The sequence below is a fragment of the Leucoraja erinacea genome, chromosome 4 (assembly GCF_028641065.1).
Source record: "Leucoraja erinacea ecotype New England chromosome 4, Leri_hhj_1, whole genome shotgun sequence".
NCBI lineage: Eukaryota > Metazoa > Chordata > Chondrichthyes > Rajiformes > Rajidae > Leucoraja > Leucoraja erinaceus.
In genome coordinates, this window is record NC_073380.1 from 48,706,504 (window position 1) to 48,722,124 (window position 15,621).

At 41.1% G+C, this 15,621-nt stretch overlaps 1 protein-coding gene across 2 annotated transcripts in view; it reads right to left on the bottom strand.

Moving 5' to 3' along the window:
* Positions 1 to 6,166: 6,166 nt before the first annotated feature.
* yes1 (YES proto-oncogene 1, Src family tyrosine kinase) overlaps positions 6,167 to 15,621 on the bottom strand; it is a 55,771-nt gene continuing 46,316 nt past the window's right edge. For both annotated transcript variants that reach the window (XM_055634197.1, XM_055634199.1), the window contains 3 exons: positions 14,028 to 14,181; positions 11,612 to 11,743; positions 6,167 to 9,645 (listed from right to left, as the gene is read on the bottom strand). In XM_055634197.1, the coding sequence (XP_055490172.1) occupies positions 9,437 to 9,645; positions 11,612 to 11,743; positions 14,028 to 14,181 (495 nt within the window). In that variant the 3' untranslated portion in view covers positions 6,167 to 9,436. The remainder of the gene's footprint in view (positions 9,646 to 11,611; positions 11,744 to 14,027; positions 14,182 to 15,621) is intronic.

Consider the following 15,621-nt stretch of genomic DNA (forward strand, 5'->3'; position numbering starts at 1 on the left):
TTTCCAGTGTACGATGTCATCAGCTTCATGTTCTAAGGTGCTAACTCTGGCCAGGGTTCAATTCCATTGATTTGCAGCTGATTTGAAGTGCAAGGAAGAATATCTTTACGTGGACAATGGGTAGCTTGAACAATTAAGAATGCAATGCAGTGGAGGCTCATTAATGCTTTGATAGATTATGGGTTGCAGCTGTCCACATTTCCTATTGGCACTCTGGCTAGGTTAGGCTCTCCCTCAATAGCACAGAATTAAAAGTGGGTTATTCCCCTTCCAGCTCAAATTCCTTCACAATTCATCCAGCCATGGTTTTCACCTAGTTTCTTGGCCTTCAACTTATTGACATGAATATTAAGCATTTAGTGACTTACAACCAGTCAGGAAGGGTACTCCCAATTGCTAACATGGGCAGGTTTCCTGACCAATTCAATTTCAAGCATATTTTGACTGGGAGTCATTCACTTGTGAAAATTGGTCCTGAAAGTGACAATAAAACTTTTCATTGCTGTGCTGCTTCTTTCTTGAGGCAGCATGTAACTATTGTGTGCTTTTTAGTGGAATACTAGACCAAGTGCAGACCCGTTGGGTCTGCTCCCCCAACGCAGCCGTTACCTACCCATAGCCCCCACTGGGAGACGTGGTCCTCCAACTCAAGCGGCTCAAGAATCAGCAGTGTGGCTGTTTTTAAATGGCGTCTTTGAGGCGAGATGCGGGCACCAGCAGCCGTTATGGTCGCTGGCCAGCAGGAGGCGATAAAATGAGTAGGGGGGGAAGAAGGATTTGATTGAAAATGTATACATAACGAAATTTAATGAGGAGTGGATACTTGGAATGAAAAGTGAAATCTCTACCGAAATGGAAAAAATCAGGGCGTTTGTGGGTCGGGTGTTGTCGTGGCAACGAATCAAAGGCTGGCACCCACAGGCTGGCAACCACAAGTCAGGCAGAAAGCCAGCAGCCAGCCAGCAGGCACAGTTATATATATATAGATAGTTACTTTACCCTCTGGACAGCGTACTGGATTGTGAAGAGGGTTCACAAAAATAAATCAACCAAGCAATTAAAACAGTAAAATATTTATAAACTCCATTTAAAATTGGTTAACGAATACTCACTAATACCAACACTTGAGCTATTTTCATATTTTCTTGTGTCAGGAGTCAATTTGGCTCAGCATGCTTGCACCAGTTCTCTGATCCAACCCATCAGTCTCATTCCCTTACTTATTTCTCTGCTATTGATATCAATGATGCACAAGATCGATGGAAATCTACCTGCATAGTTCTCAAAGTGCCAGTGTGTCTTTCTCCATACATGCAAGCACAAGGAAGTGATAAACTATGCACAAAATATGGAACAACAGGTGCCTGCTCTGAGCTATCAATATTTCAGACATTTCCTTAACTATGGCCTGATAATGGCAAAAAAACATATACTTAGATTTTGGAAAAATGCATCCACCCCAACGCTTAAAATGTGGATTACAAGCATGTCTGAGACGCTACATCTTGAAGATATGAGGTTCGTCTTTCAAGAGTCTCAAGGACACCTTACAAAAATTTAGCAGGTAGATGAAAAACATGTAAGGGGAATGAAATAAATAGTAGAGACATGACTAGTACACAAAGTAAAGACAGAATTCAATTCAAAACACAATATGAGGCAATTAATGCACAGATGAAATGGGAGGGGGACGTGGGGCTAAGGATAGGCAGAGGTGAAGAGATGGGTCTTGAGGCGGGACTGGAAGATGGTGAGGGACACGGAATTGCGGATCAGTTGGGGGAGGGAGTTCCAGAGCCTGGGAGCTGCCCTGGAGAAGGCTGTCCCCAAAACTGCGGAGGTTGGACTTGTGGATGGAGAGGAGACCGGCTGATGTGGATCTGAGGGACCGTGAGGGTTGGTAGGGGGAGAGGAGATCAGTGAGATATGGGGGGGGGCCAGATGGTGGAGGGCTTTGTAGGTGAGGATCAGGATTTTGTAGGTGATCCGGTGGGAGATGGGAAGCCAGTGAAGTTGTTTGAGGACTGGAGTGATGTGATGCCAGGATTTGGTGTGGGTGATGAGTCAGGCGGCTGCGTTCTGGACCAGTTGGAGTCGGTTGATGTAGGTGGAGCTGATGCCAAGGAGAAGTGAGTTGCAATAGTCCAGTCGGGAGGAGATGAAGTCATGGATGAGTCTTTCAACAGCGGGAGGTGTGAGAGGGTCTGAGTTTGGCGATGTTGCGGAGATGAAAGAAGGAGGTTTTAATGACATGGCGGATGTGAGGCTCAAGGGAGAGGGTGGAATCAAAGATCACGCCAAGGTTGCAGGCCTGGGGAGATGGGGAGACAGTGGTGCCGTCAATGGTGAGAGTTATTGATTTTGCTGAGTGGCTTTGGAGCCTATGAGGAGGAATTCTGTCTTATCGCTGTTGAGTTTGAGGAAGTTATGTTGCATCCAGGTTTTTATAGTATGGTGCAACACAACTCTGGAATTAAACCGATTCATGAACAAGGTGATGGGTGTGGTGAGAAATGAAGCAGGTATACCAACACGCAAGGGCCCCTTTTTTCTTTTTCTTTATTATTTTTGTTTTTTGTCTTCTTACTCTTCTATAGGCTTTTACTCGTTCACTCCTGGACTGCACTATCTGGTAGTCTAGGGGTTTACACATCACTATTTCTTTCACTTTCACTCTTGTTCTACTTCTTTCTTGGTCTACTTAAAATAGAAGATGTACATTAAATGTATTTTGTCATATGCTGCAGATTATACTACTGTACATTGCTTCTAATAAAAATACAAATTAAAAAAAACTATTTTCATGTTTTCTTGTGTCAGGAGGTAATTTGGCTCAGCATGCTTGCACCAGTTCTCAGATCCAACCCATCAGTCTCATTCCTTTACTTATTTCTCTGCTATTGATATCGATGATGCACAAGAACGATGAAAATCTGCCTGCATAGTTCTCAGTGCCAGTGTGTCTTTCTCCATACATGCAAGCACAAGGAACTGATAAACTGCACAAAATATGGCTAAACTAATTATTTTGCCACAACCACCATTTTCTCCCTAAGTGGACATATAATGCAGACATATAATTAGGATTTTATATTTTGTAAGAAAAGGTTGATAGCCTGGATGCCAGCAAAACATAAAAAGTGTTTTTTTTAAATGGTAAAGTAAAGAAAAACTAAGAATTGGCCAGGTAGTGGAGCCTGCAAGAATTAGCATGGAAATGCACAAAGGGGTTAATGAGGTCATGCAGACTTTTAAAGATAAAGATAATCCAGAGGTATGCATTCCTAGAAAATTTCCCATATTACTATTTTCTGTAATACAAATCACCATCTCTCTGAATCCCATGGTATGAGTGGAAACATCTTTATATGGGATGTTTTTCTCTGAACAATAATGACCCAGTGGGGAACAGTCTATAGACAAGGGAATTCTGAAAAGGAAACTTGCCGAGCTTGCAAAAAAATCATTGCAAACATCCAGGAGAATGAGAAATTTTATATTTCACAATATACTTTGATACTTCTCATTACTAAGGAGCTGATCGTTGACTTTAGGAGGGCTCATCATCCGAGGACATACACACCATTGAGGATAAATGGGGATACTGTGGATAGGGTGAGCTGTTTCAAATATCTGGGAGTCCACATCTCTGAGGATATGACGGACATCACACACCGCAGCACTCGTGAGTAAGGCAAGGCAGCGCCTTTACCACCTCAGGCAATTGAGGAAATTCAGAGTGTCTCCGAGGATCCTCCAGTGCTTCTACTCAGTGGCTATGGAAAGCATCTTGTCCAGAAATATTACCATCTGGTTTGGGAATTGCTCTGCCCAGGACAAGAAGGCTCTGCAGAGAGTAATGCTTTCGGCCGAAAGCACTATGGGAACTTCACTCGCCCCCCTGCAGGAACTATACATCAGGAGGTGCAACTCCAGAGCCAATAAAATCATGGGAGACCCCTTCCACCCCAGCAACGGACTGTTCCAGCTGCTACGGTCAGGCAAACGCTTCAGTTGACATGCTGTGAGAACTGAGAGGTTGAGAAGGAGTTTCTTCCCAGAGGCCATTCGGACTGTAAACTCCAGTCTCACCAGGGACTAACTTTACTGAACGTTTTTCCTTCCGCCCACAATATTTAAAATGTAAAATATGTGATTGTGTTTATAGTTTGTTTGGTTGTTTGTTTGTTTGTCTTTTTGCACAAAAGTCCGCGAGCATTGCCACTTTTCATTTTACTGCACATCTCGTATGTGTATGTGACAAATAAAACTTGACTTGATATTAAAATAAAGCAGCTGTTCCACAGGTTGAAGAATGCCACACAGCAATCTACTTATGTTTCAATTTAATAATTTGAAATGTAATTTATTCCATAAAATACATCCTACTCTTGACCAGGTAAATGTAACAATTTAAGTATGAGAAAATTAAATCAAATTTCCTGATCAGATGTTTAATTATGCTGATTGAAATGGTAGTGAAACGTGAGACACAAGGAACTGTAATTGCGTGTACCTTGAGCAAAACACAAAAGTGCTGAAGAACATTGTAAGGGGTGAGATAAACACAAAGTGCTGGAGTAACTCAGCGGATCAGGCAGCACCCCTGGAGAAAAATGATGGTTGATGTTTTGGATCGGGGCCCATCTCCAGACTGGGGTCTGAAGAAGGTTCCCAACCTGAAACGTCAGCCATCCGTGTTCTCCAAGGATGAGCTGCCTGGCCCTCTGAGTTACACCAGCACTTTGCTTTTTATTCGCAACAAGAAGTCAGCTTGGAGATGCTAAAACCACAAAGGATTGCAGTGGCATATGGACTGAGACAGTGAGATGGCAGTGAAAGTTAGTGTTCATCATGGCAAAACTTGGCTCAAGGATTTAACTACGCAAAACCACACATAATCTGATTCAGCTTGTGCAAAGTTAAGCAGAGAGATGTCAATAAAATAGTATTGTGTCAGTAGTGGGAAGTCCCAGCATTAGATTGCAGGAACTTAGGGCACATCCATTAGTAAATAATGGCAGCGTCATCTGCAGTATCCTCCAAGCTACACATAATTCCAACTCAGAAATACAATGTTGTTCCTTTCATCATTACTGGATCTAAATTCTCAGACACTTCACAAAGGATTGTACCTTCAATCCAAGGTCTGCAGCAGTCCAAGCCTCAAAAAAGGTAGCCTGTGTCATTAGGCATCCACATCATCCTGGCCACGCTCTCATTTTGCTCCTGCTATCGGGAAGGTGGTACATGAGTGAGAAAACTAGCATGCAGGTTCAGGAACAGCTTCTTCCCAACAACCATCAGGTTATTAAACATTAAACGGGGTATGGAGAGAAAGCAGGTACAGGGTACTGAGTTGGATAATCAGCCATGATCATATTGAATGGCGGTGCAGGCTCGAAGGGCCGAATGGCCTACTCCTGCACCTATTTTTTATGTTACTAACTACAAACTGCCTTGGTTGCATTATGGACTTCAGGCTTTGTTTTACACTATATTTTCTTCAATTTATTGAACTTATTTTTTGTTTGTCTATTATGTTACTTATAGTGCTGTTTATTACCCTGTGGTGCTGCAAGAAAGATCTCTTAATCTGAACAGGGTTAGTGGGTTTAAATTCATGCCCGACGGCAAGAAGCTAATACCCAGATGACTGACACACAATTAGCAAAGTCAGCATTTTAACAACAGCTTCAATTGATTACTACCTAGTTCAAAGGACCATTGATGAATCTGCAAAAGAAAATTTAGAAATAAAGTGACATTTTGTTTTCCTAAATAATGTAGATTTGCATAAGTTCAGACAATGCATAAAAATTATTATTTTTTAAGGATTAGATTAGATAGCTACAGAATGTTTTTTTGTAATTTCATCTTCTTCCTACCACCCTCAAGTCTTTAGATGGCAATACTTCAAAGCAGAGTTTTATGTGTATCTGCACAGAAAACTAGACACGCCAGTTTCAGAGAAAAAATCAGCATATCTTTTTTCCACAACTTTCAGAGATTAATGGAATTGCTTTACACAGAAATTAATGTAGTAAATTTTGGAAGGTCTCATCATAAATGAAACAAAACAAATATTATGCAATGTTTTCCTCGAGGATAATGGAGTTAAGAGAAATACCTAAAAAAGAGCTAGTCTTTTTTCTTGATAAAGTAGTAACAGAAATTAGTGTTTATTTACTGTACAAATGTTGTTACAGGAATGATTCAGTCCATTAATGAAAATAATCACCAGAAAGTTTTCTGGCAAAGGAGATCTGGAATTAATACAGAAAACAAACATAGGCTTGGTTATTTTCAAAAATATTACGAAGAAAGAAAAAAAAAGATTCTATGATTTCATACAGATTTAAATCTATCACAAAATATATTGCAGGAAAAAATGTACGTGATGGCACTGATTAAGATACAATGCCCTCCATAATGTTTGGGACAAAGATCCATGATTTATTTATTTGCCTCTGCACTCCACAATTTGAGATTTGTAATAGAAACAATCACATGTGGTTAAAGTCCACATTATCAGATTTTATTAAAGGGTATTTTTATTCATTTGTTTCAGCATGTAGAAATTACAGCTGTGTTTATACATAGCCGCCCCCCCCCCCCCCCCCATTTCAGGGCACCATAATGCTTGGGACACATGGCTTCAAAGGTGTTTGTAATTGCTCAGGTGTGTTTAAATGCATCCTTAATGCAGATATAAGAGAGCTCTCAGCACCCAGTCTTTCGATCACCGTTAGAAACTTTTATTGCTGTTTATCAACGTAAGGACCAAAGTTGTGCCAAGGAAAGTCAAATAAGCCATTATGAGACTGAGAAACAAGAATAAAACTGTTAGAGACATCAGCCAAACCGTAGAGTTACCAAAATCAGCTGTTTGAAATATCATTAAGAAGAAAGAGAGCACTAGTGAGTTTACTAATCGCAAAGGGACTGGCAGGCCAAGGAAGACCTCCACAGCTGATGACAAGAATTCTCTCTATAATAAAGAAAATTCCCCAAACACTTGTCCAACAGACCAGAAACACTTTTAGAAGTCAGATGTGGATTTGTCAATGACCATTGTCCAGAGACTTCATGAACAGAAATACAGAGGCTACACTGCAAGATCCAAACCACTAGTTAGCTGCAAAAATAGGATGGCCAGGTTACAGTTTGCCAAGAAGTACTTAAAAGAGCAACCACAGGTCTGGAAAAAGGTCTTGTGGACAGATGAGACAAATATTAACTTCTATCAGAGTGATGGCAAGAGCAAAGTATGGAGGAGAGAAGGAACTGCCCAAGATCCAAAGCATACCAGCTAATCTATGAAACACGGTGGTGGGGGTGTTATGGCCTGGGCATGCTGAAGGTACTGGCTCACTTATCTTCATTGATGATACAACTGCTGATAGTAATAGCATAATGAATTCTAAAGTGTAGACACATCCTATCTGCTCAAGTTCAAACAAATGCCGCAAAACTCATTGGCCGGCGGTTCAGCAAGACAATGATCCCAAACATACTGCTAAAACAACAATGTTTTTCAAAGCTAAAAAATGGCCAATTCTTCAGTGGCCAAGTCAATCCCAAGTGAACCCAATTGAGCATGCCTTTTATATGCTGAAGAGAAAACTGAAGGGGGCTAGCCCCCTAAACAAGCATAAGCTAAAGATGGCTGCAATACAGGCCTGGCAGAGCATCACCAGAGAAGACACCCAGCAACTGGTGATGTCCCTGAATCGCAGACATCAAGCAGTCATTGCATGCAAATGATTTGCAACAAAATACTAAACATGACTACTTTCATTTACATGACATTGTTGTGTCCCAAACATTATGGTGCCCTGAAATGGGGGGACTATGTATAAACACTGCTGTAATTTCTTCACGGTGAACGCAAAATATATAAAAACGGCCTTTATTAAAATCTGACAATGTGTACTTTAACCTATTACAAATTCTATTACAAATCTCAAATTGTGGAGTACAGAGACAAATAAATAAATTATGGGTCTTTGGCCTAAACATTATGGAGGGCACTGTATGCTCTGTAAAAAATTTCCACAAAAAGACCTGTAAACATTTCGAAGTTAAAATTATATGACAATGCTGTTGCTCACCTTCATGGAATTGTGCCTCAGTGCTGATAATGTCATGACTAAATGTCAGCGTTACTCCCACAGTGCATAATAAACTTAATGAACTGCTGAGTAGATCCGGCATTTAATTTTATTTATCCATGATGAACTTAGTGTTGCTGTTCAGATATGATAGACATTTCTACCTTGGTCACTGTAACACTATTGTAGCAATAACACTGCGTTCATTATTGCCTGATATGCCTGAATCCACACGTTAGATCAGTGGTTCCCAACGTGGGGCGTACGCCCCACAGGGGGGCAATTTGATTTTTAAGGGGGGCAATTGAGCGCGACTGAGGTCTGGGTCCAAATTTTTAATTTTTATTTTTTTGGATTTTCCATCAGGTAAACATATGTAGTTTATGTTTCAGATGTTATTTTGAGTAAATAATTTTTCTTGGGTAAAAAAGGTCTTTATTTTAAATGATAAGAATTATATATCACCACATGGGGGGGGGGCATCAGGATTTTAGAGGTGATTAGGTGGGGCATGGCCAAAAAAAGGTTGGGAACCACTGCGTTAGATACTTTGCTTAAGATTTCTTATTTCCTTGAGCAGAAATAAGCTACATCCTTAAATACCAAGCTCTTTACTAATGGAAATTTGTTCTACTGAAATTAAACTTTCCCCCCCAAAAAAATCAAAAAGCACCCTATACCTATTTCCAAGAAGCTAATATTACATGATTTTCAAGTTTAAAAGATTGTAGTTTAGTTCATAAACAGTTACAAAACATTTTCATTATTTTCCTGTATTTCTGAATTAAACTCAAACTATGTATAAAATTTAAAATCTCATGCTGCATTTCCAGTTACATCAGTAGAAGTATTGAACACAGTGCAATACTCTCGCTCACAGTCATCTGGTTACTGAGGTCTGCCAAACTAGATTAACGCTTGCACTCACTCAACATTTAAAAAGACCTGGACTCATTTCGTCGCTGGAGGTCCATCAAACTGCTGTATCAATTGTCTAAAAAGTTAAAGACTTACTCCTCATCAAAAATAGTGGATTCTAGTTAATATTTAGATTAGTGTTTTACATGATTGTATCCCTTCACATTTAAAAAACAAGGGCTGTTGATCCTACACCACATTTAACCTAAAAACAATTAGTGTTGATAAAAATGTTCCTTAGTACCCTGAAGTGCAATGACAAATGATACATGTTCAAGAAAAAGAAAGTGGTTCTGTGCAACCGCATAGTGGCATTCCAAATGGTCTCTTAGTGTTGGTTTGGTGTCGAGATGTAAGACACCTAGAATCATGGCAGACCAACAGCCGACTGCAGTTGACTTGGCTTATAGGTTATCTCCAGGTTGATACTGGGGCTCTGTAGCAGTAAAGTAGTCTTCTAGGAAGGATTGTATGTATTCGAATGTTGGTCTTTCGTCGGGATCCTTCTTCCAACACTGTTTCATCAGCTCGTGCAGAGAATCTGGGCATCCCTGAGGGCAAGGCATTCTATAGCCCCGGTCTACCTGCTCCAAAACCTCCCTGTTCACCATACCTGGAAATAAATAAATAATTTATGTTTAAGAAGGAACTGCAGATGCTGGAAAATCGAAGGTCGACACAAATGCTGGAGAAACTCAGCGGGTGAGGCAGCATCAATGGAGCGAAGGAAATAGGCAGTGTTTCGGGTCGAAAACCCTTCTTCTTCAGACTGATGGGCGGGGGGGGGGGGGGGGGGGGGGGGGGGGGGGGGGGGGGGGGGGGGGAAGAAAGAAAGAGGTGGAGCCAGTGGGCTGATGGAAAGCTGAGAAGGGGAGGAGAAAGTAGGGACTATCTAAAATTAGAGCAGTCAATGTTCGAACTGCTGAGGTGTAAACTGCCCAAGCGAAATATGAGGTGCTGCACGTCCAATTTTACTGTGGTCCTTACTCTGGCCATGGAGGAGAACCAGGACAGAAAGGTCGGATTCTGAATAGGAGGGGGAGTTGAAGTGCTGAGCCGCCGGGAGATCAGGTTGGTTATTGCGAACCAAGCGGAGGTGTTCGGCGAAGCAATCGCCAAGCCTACGCTTGGTCTCACCGATGTAGAGCAGCTGACATCTAGAGCAGAGGATGCAATAGATGAGATTGGAGGAGGTGCAGGTGAACCTCTGCCGCACCTGGAAAGACTGCTTAGGACCTTGAATGGAGTCAAGGAGGGGAGGTAAAGCGATAAGTGTAGCATTTCTTGCGGTTGCAAGGGAAAGTGCCCGGAGAGGGGGTGGTTTGGGTGGGAAGGGACGAATTGATCAGGGAGTTATGGAGGGAGCGGTCTATGCGGAATGCAGGCAGGGGAGGAGATTGGAAGATGTGGCAAGTGGTGGGATCACATTGGAGGTGGCGAAAATGTCGGAGGATTATTTATTGTATGTGACGGCTGGTTGGGTGGAAGATGAGGACAAGGGGGACTCTGCCCTTGTTACGAGTGGGGGGCGATGGGGAGTGAGAGCAGAGTCACGAGTTATAGAAGAGACCCTGGTGAGAGCCTCATTTATAGTAGAAGAGGGGAACCCCCGTTCCCTGAAGAATGAGGACATCTCCGATGCCCCGGTGTGGAACACTTCATCCTGGGAGCAGATGCGGTGTAGACGGAGGAATTGGGAGTAGGGGATGGAGTCCTAACCCATTTCCACAATAACATTTACACATCTACATGTATTTTTAACATAATTCTGTAAAGCATTTTCAATCTAATCCCCAGTACTTAAACCATTCACTATGGGAACAACTGTTTTATCTAAATCCATCATGATCTACCACATCTCCATGAATTCAGATTTTAACCTTCCTTGCTCCAAGAAGAACATAATTTCCAGTCTAATATTGCATCTGAAGATCCACATTTCATGGAAACATTCCAGTAAGCCTTTACTGCACCCTTTAAGATCTTGGTGTCCTTAAAGTATAAGGCAGCACAATGGCGCAACAGTAGAGCTACTGCCTCAGTGCCAGAGAACTGGGCTCAATCCCGATTCCAGGTGCTGTCGATGTGGAGTTTGCACATTCTCCCTGTGACTGCGTGGGTTTCCTACGAGTGCTCTGGTTTCCACCCATACTCCAAAGAGGTGCGGGTTTGTAGGTTAATCAACCTTTGTTAATGGTCCCGAATGTGCAGGATAGAACTAGTGTACGGGTGATTGTGGTCGGCACAGACTTGGCAGATTGTGGGCTGAAGTGCCTATTTCCACGCTATATCTCTAAAGTTTAAAGTAAAGTTTATAGTGGCTGGAATTGGACAAAATATTCCTTTAGCTGATCGCTGTTTTAACTTATTGACAAATGGAATCAATTTCTTGGAATTTAAAAGTATTAATCTGTTAGAATGAGTTCTTCTGAGTCAGTTGTTTCTGCTGATTCAGGGGTCTGCATTGGAGTGCCTGGCATGTTGTATTTGCTCAAAACTAACATTCCTTTATTAAATAACATTCACTCAAATGTTGAGCATTTTTGTTTGCAGAAATCAATAATCAATAACTTATTTACCTGGATATGGTACTCTTCCCTTGGTAACCAGCTCTATCAGTAGAATTCCAAAAGACCACACATCTGATTTAATTGTAAACCGTCCATATAAAGCAGCCTCAGGGGCCGTCCATTTGATAGGAAATTTAGCTCCTATGAAAGAAGGACGTCAGTTTTATTGGAATATTACAACCATACAAAATTGTACTTATGTCTAGCATAAAGCATTAACTAAAAAAGCCATTCTCAAAAGTAAAAGCCTATAAGTGTGTAAAGAAGGATGGCATAATTGAAAGATTGGGTAGAATATAAAAGCAGCAAAGATTGATTAAAAAGATTGATAAGAAAAAAAGATGAAATGAATTGTTTTATAATTATTTATAAAAAGAGCTAACAAAGTGAATGCTGGTCCTGTAGAAAGTGAGTTTTTAAATGCAAAACAAGGAATTGGCAGATAAATTAATCAGGCATTTTGCACTGACCTTCATTATAGAGGATACAAGTAACATCCTAGAATTAGCATTCCAAAATTGTGAATTGGGATACAAATTGCTGGAGTAACTCAGCGGGTCAGACTGCATCTCTGGAGAATATGGATAGGTGACGCTTCAGGTCGGGACTCTCCTTTGCATCTGAAGAAGTGCTACAACCTAAAATATTACCCATCCATGTTCTCCAGTGATGTTGCTTCATCCCCCGAGTTGCTCCAGTGTTACTTTTTTTTTGTAAACTATCATCTGTAGTTTCTCGTTTCTACATGGTAAATTTGGAATTAGAAGGGGAGCAAATTCCAATCATGAGGGGAAAATAGTAATGTGGGCTGACATGTTTCCAGGTGTTGATAAAAGTTTATTTGAGCGACTTAAAAGGGAACTTTGCATAAGTTTTAATTTTACATAATCCCGTAGATTCAAAGTTTCAATCAGATTGGAATTTAAAGAGAGGGAGACACATAAATAGAAGCTGTTGAAGTTGAAGTTGTTAAAGATATAGAAAACAGCATTTAGAAAAACACCAAGATAATTACAGTCAATACAGTTTTGTAAAAGGGAAATCATGTTTAATTATGCTTTGTTGAAGTGGCTTCAAGCAGAAATATTAACTGAAAATCAAAAGAAAATAAGCAGATGCTTTAAATCCAAGATAAAACAGAAACATGTTGGAATCTCTCATCAGATCAGGCAGCAATTGTGAAAAAGATGGATAAGAAAGTATATTATGAGCAGGAGGAGGAGGCTATGAAGGGATATAAATATGTTTAATGAGCAGGCAAAAATCTGGCAAATCATATGTTGGAAAATGTGAAATTGTTCATTTTGGTAGGAAAAAACAATAAGACTATCTAGATGACGAGTGATTGCAGAGCTGTGAATGCTGATGGATCCAGATGGCGAAAAACATTATTCTTAGTATCCTGAAACAGCAAATAACTAGGGAAATTAACAGAATATTTTTATTGTTAGGGGAACTCAATGTAGGGGAACTCAAAATAGAAAGGCGATAATTTAGTCATACAGATGCTCCTCGACTTACGATGCTTCAACTTACGATATTTCGACTTTACGATGGTTGTAAAAGCATTACACATTCAGTAGAAAACGTACTTTGAATTTTGATCTTTTCCGGGCTAGCGATATGCAGTACGAAACTCTCTCATGATGCTGGGCAACGGAAGCGAACCGCAGCTCCTAGTCAGCCACGCGATCAAGAGTGTAAACAACAGATACCCTACACTGTACTGTGTTGCCAGTGTGAAAAAAAAATAGATTCGCCGTCAGTTTGGCAGCGGCTGGTTTTGCTGTGCCTTGGGAACCTGTGCGCTTGTGGCCTGTTGAACAGACAATGTCGAGGCTACGAGCGGTTGATAAGTGGAGGGAGGCAGGATGTCATGTCCCAGGATGTCATGTCGCCACCTAACCTGGTAAGAAGTGGCTGGCGAGTTAGATGAGCTAAGGAAACGCCCTCCTTCGCTGGGGCTGGCCACTGCGACGTACAACTTTATTTATCCTTAATTCTGTTTAAGTTGGAGGTGGAAATTTGCCTGTACCTAACTCCTTGGGGTACTGATAATCCCGGGACTAGTTTCCCCCCCCCCCCTCCTGAAAAGTGCTGTAGCTTGTTCTTTGCATAAATAGTTTTTAAAAGTGCAAACAAAATAATTGGTAGATAAATGCATGGTAACATACGTAGATACGATGGGCGTATTGAAAGTAAGCCCATCGAAGTGATGAGGAGTTACTATAGGGTTAGTTAAGACCACATCTGCAGATTTGATTTGGGTTAGAATAAAAAAATTTCAGGTATTTTCCCCCTCCAAAGTGCTGTATGTCTTTGAATATTTCGAATATGGTACATTGAGTGGTATGCTTTTGCTCCTGATTATTTGGGATCAGAGTTATGCACACGAATATTTTAATGTAGAATTAACAAACTTTACCTTGTCTTGCTGTATACTCATTGTCTTCAATCAACCGTGCTAAGCCAAAGTCTGCTATCTTACACACAAGATTGTCACCCACAAGGATATTGGCTGCTCTTAGGTCTCTGTGGATGTAGTTCATTCGTTCAATATACGCCATGCCATCAGCAATCTTATTAAACATAAAAGTACAACACGTAAGAACACATTTTTAAATATAATGGTAAGATTAAACGAGAACTTACCAGCTTGAAGTTTGATCTGTATTTTATGAGGAGTTACGATGAGGGATTACGTGAAGAAGCCCGCCAGGACGCATGCGTGTCATTCTTCAAAGCAGCGGTGTGAAATCACAGATAACTGTAATGACTAAACATAGTAAGATTAGAGAAGAGGTACCAGTTAAGTACATGATCAGGGTGGGAGCGGAGGGCACGTAATCCCTCATCGTAACTCCTCATAAAATACAGATCAAACTTCAAACTGGTAAGTTCTCGTTTAATCTTACTATTTTACTTCGGAGTCACGTGAGTGACTACGTGAAGATTTTAAAGCTCTGTGATTTCATGCCGTGGAAACGAGTCCATGCATCACGTCTGCCTTGACTGTGGGAGGAATAGTGTTAACATAATTGCACATGATTCGTTATTGAAATCATAAAATTTATTAACACAAATTATAGCCCCTTTTATGGGTTTAATTAATTTACAGAATTTAAATTTTTTTCTGCAAATGTTCCAGTTTTCATCACTGGTTTATTGTAAAATGACTGGAAAGTTCTTTCCCCTGACCATCCTGCTGCTTCCGAGGACTTGGTCCATGGGCACATCCAGTTATACTGCTGCCGATGTAGCTGCAGCCCTGGGTGGAATGAGATTTAAAAATGTTAGTATTCACCCCAGCCTGTGTCAGTACTAGTTTCAGCCATCTCGAGATGGTCTGGACCGTCACTCTTTTGTGAGGTTGCTTATGGCTGATCAACAGTTCCTTCTCATTGCCTCTTAGGATTTTTGTTTTTTCAATGTATAGTGACAGGTGTCTAACTATACAGAGACGGGCATCTGCAGGGTACGACCTAAATTGGATATTGAGGCCTGCTGATCCCTGTCTGTTCTGTTTTACTAGTTCGTATTTGTGAAACGTAATATCGTCAGGTGAGGAGGTCATGTTGTCCAGTCTGAGTTTGTGCAGTGACTGAACCGTCTGTGCCGAGACCAGTGCCATTAACATGACTGTTTTTAAAGTTAGTCTGTGTAGGGTCAGAGTAGATGCTGGAGACCAGTTCCTGAGCGTCTTCAGGACAATGCTTACGTCCCAAATTTGGGAGTACCTGGTTTTTGGGGGATTCGTATTAAATATTCCCCTCATGAGCTTAGTTACCAGAGGGCGAGTCCCTACCGTGTAACGCTCTGTCCCTTGCCATAGGTAAGTCGACAGGGCACATCTGGCGCTGTTGATGGCACTGTAGCTGAGCCCCTCATCATAGTGGAAGCCTGCCAGATATTCCAGAACAGATGGGATGTTCATATTCCTGTTGGTGATTTTGTTCTTATGACAGTATATTTCCCACTTCCTGATGTGTAGACCAGATATTGTATTTTAGTTGATTCTC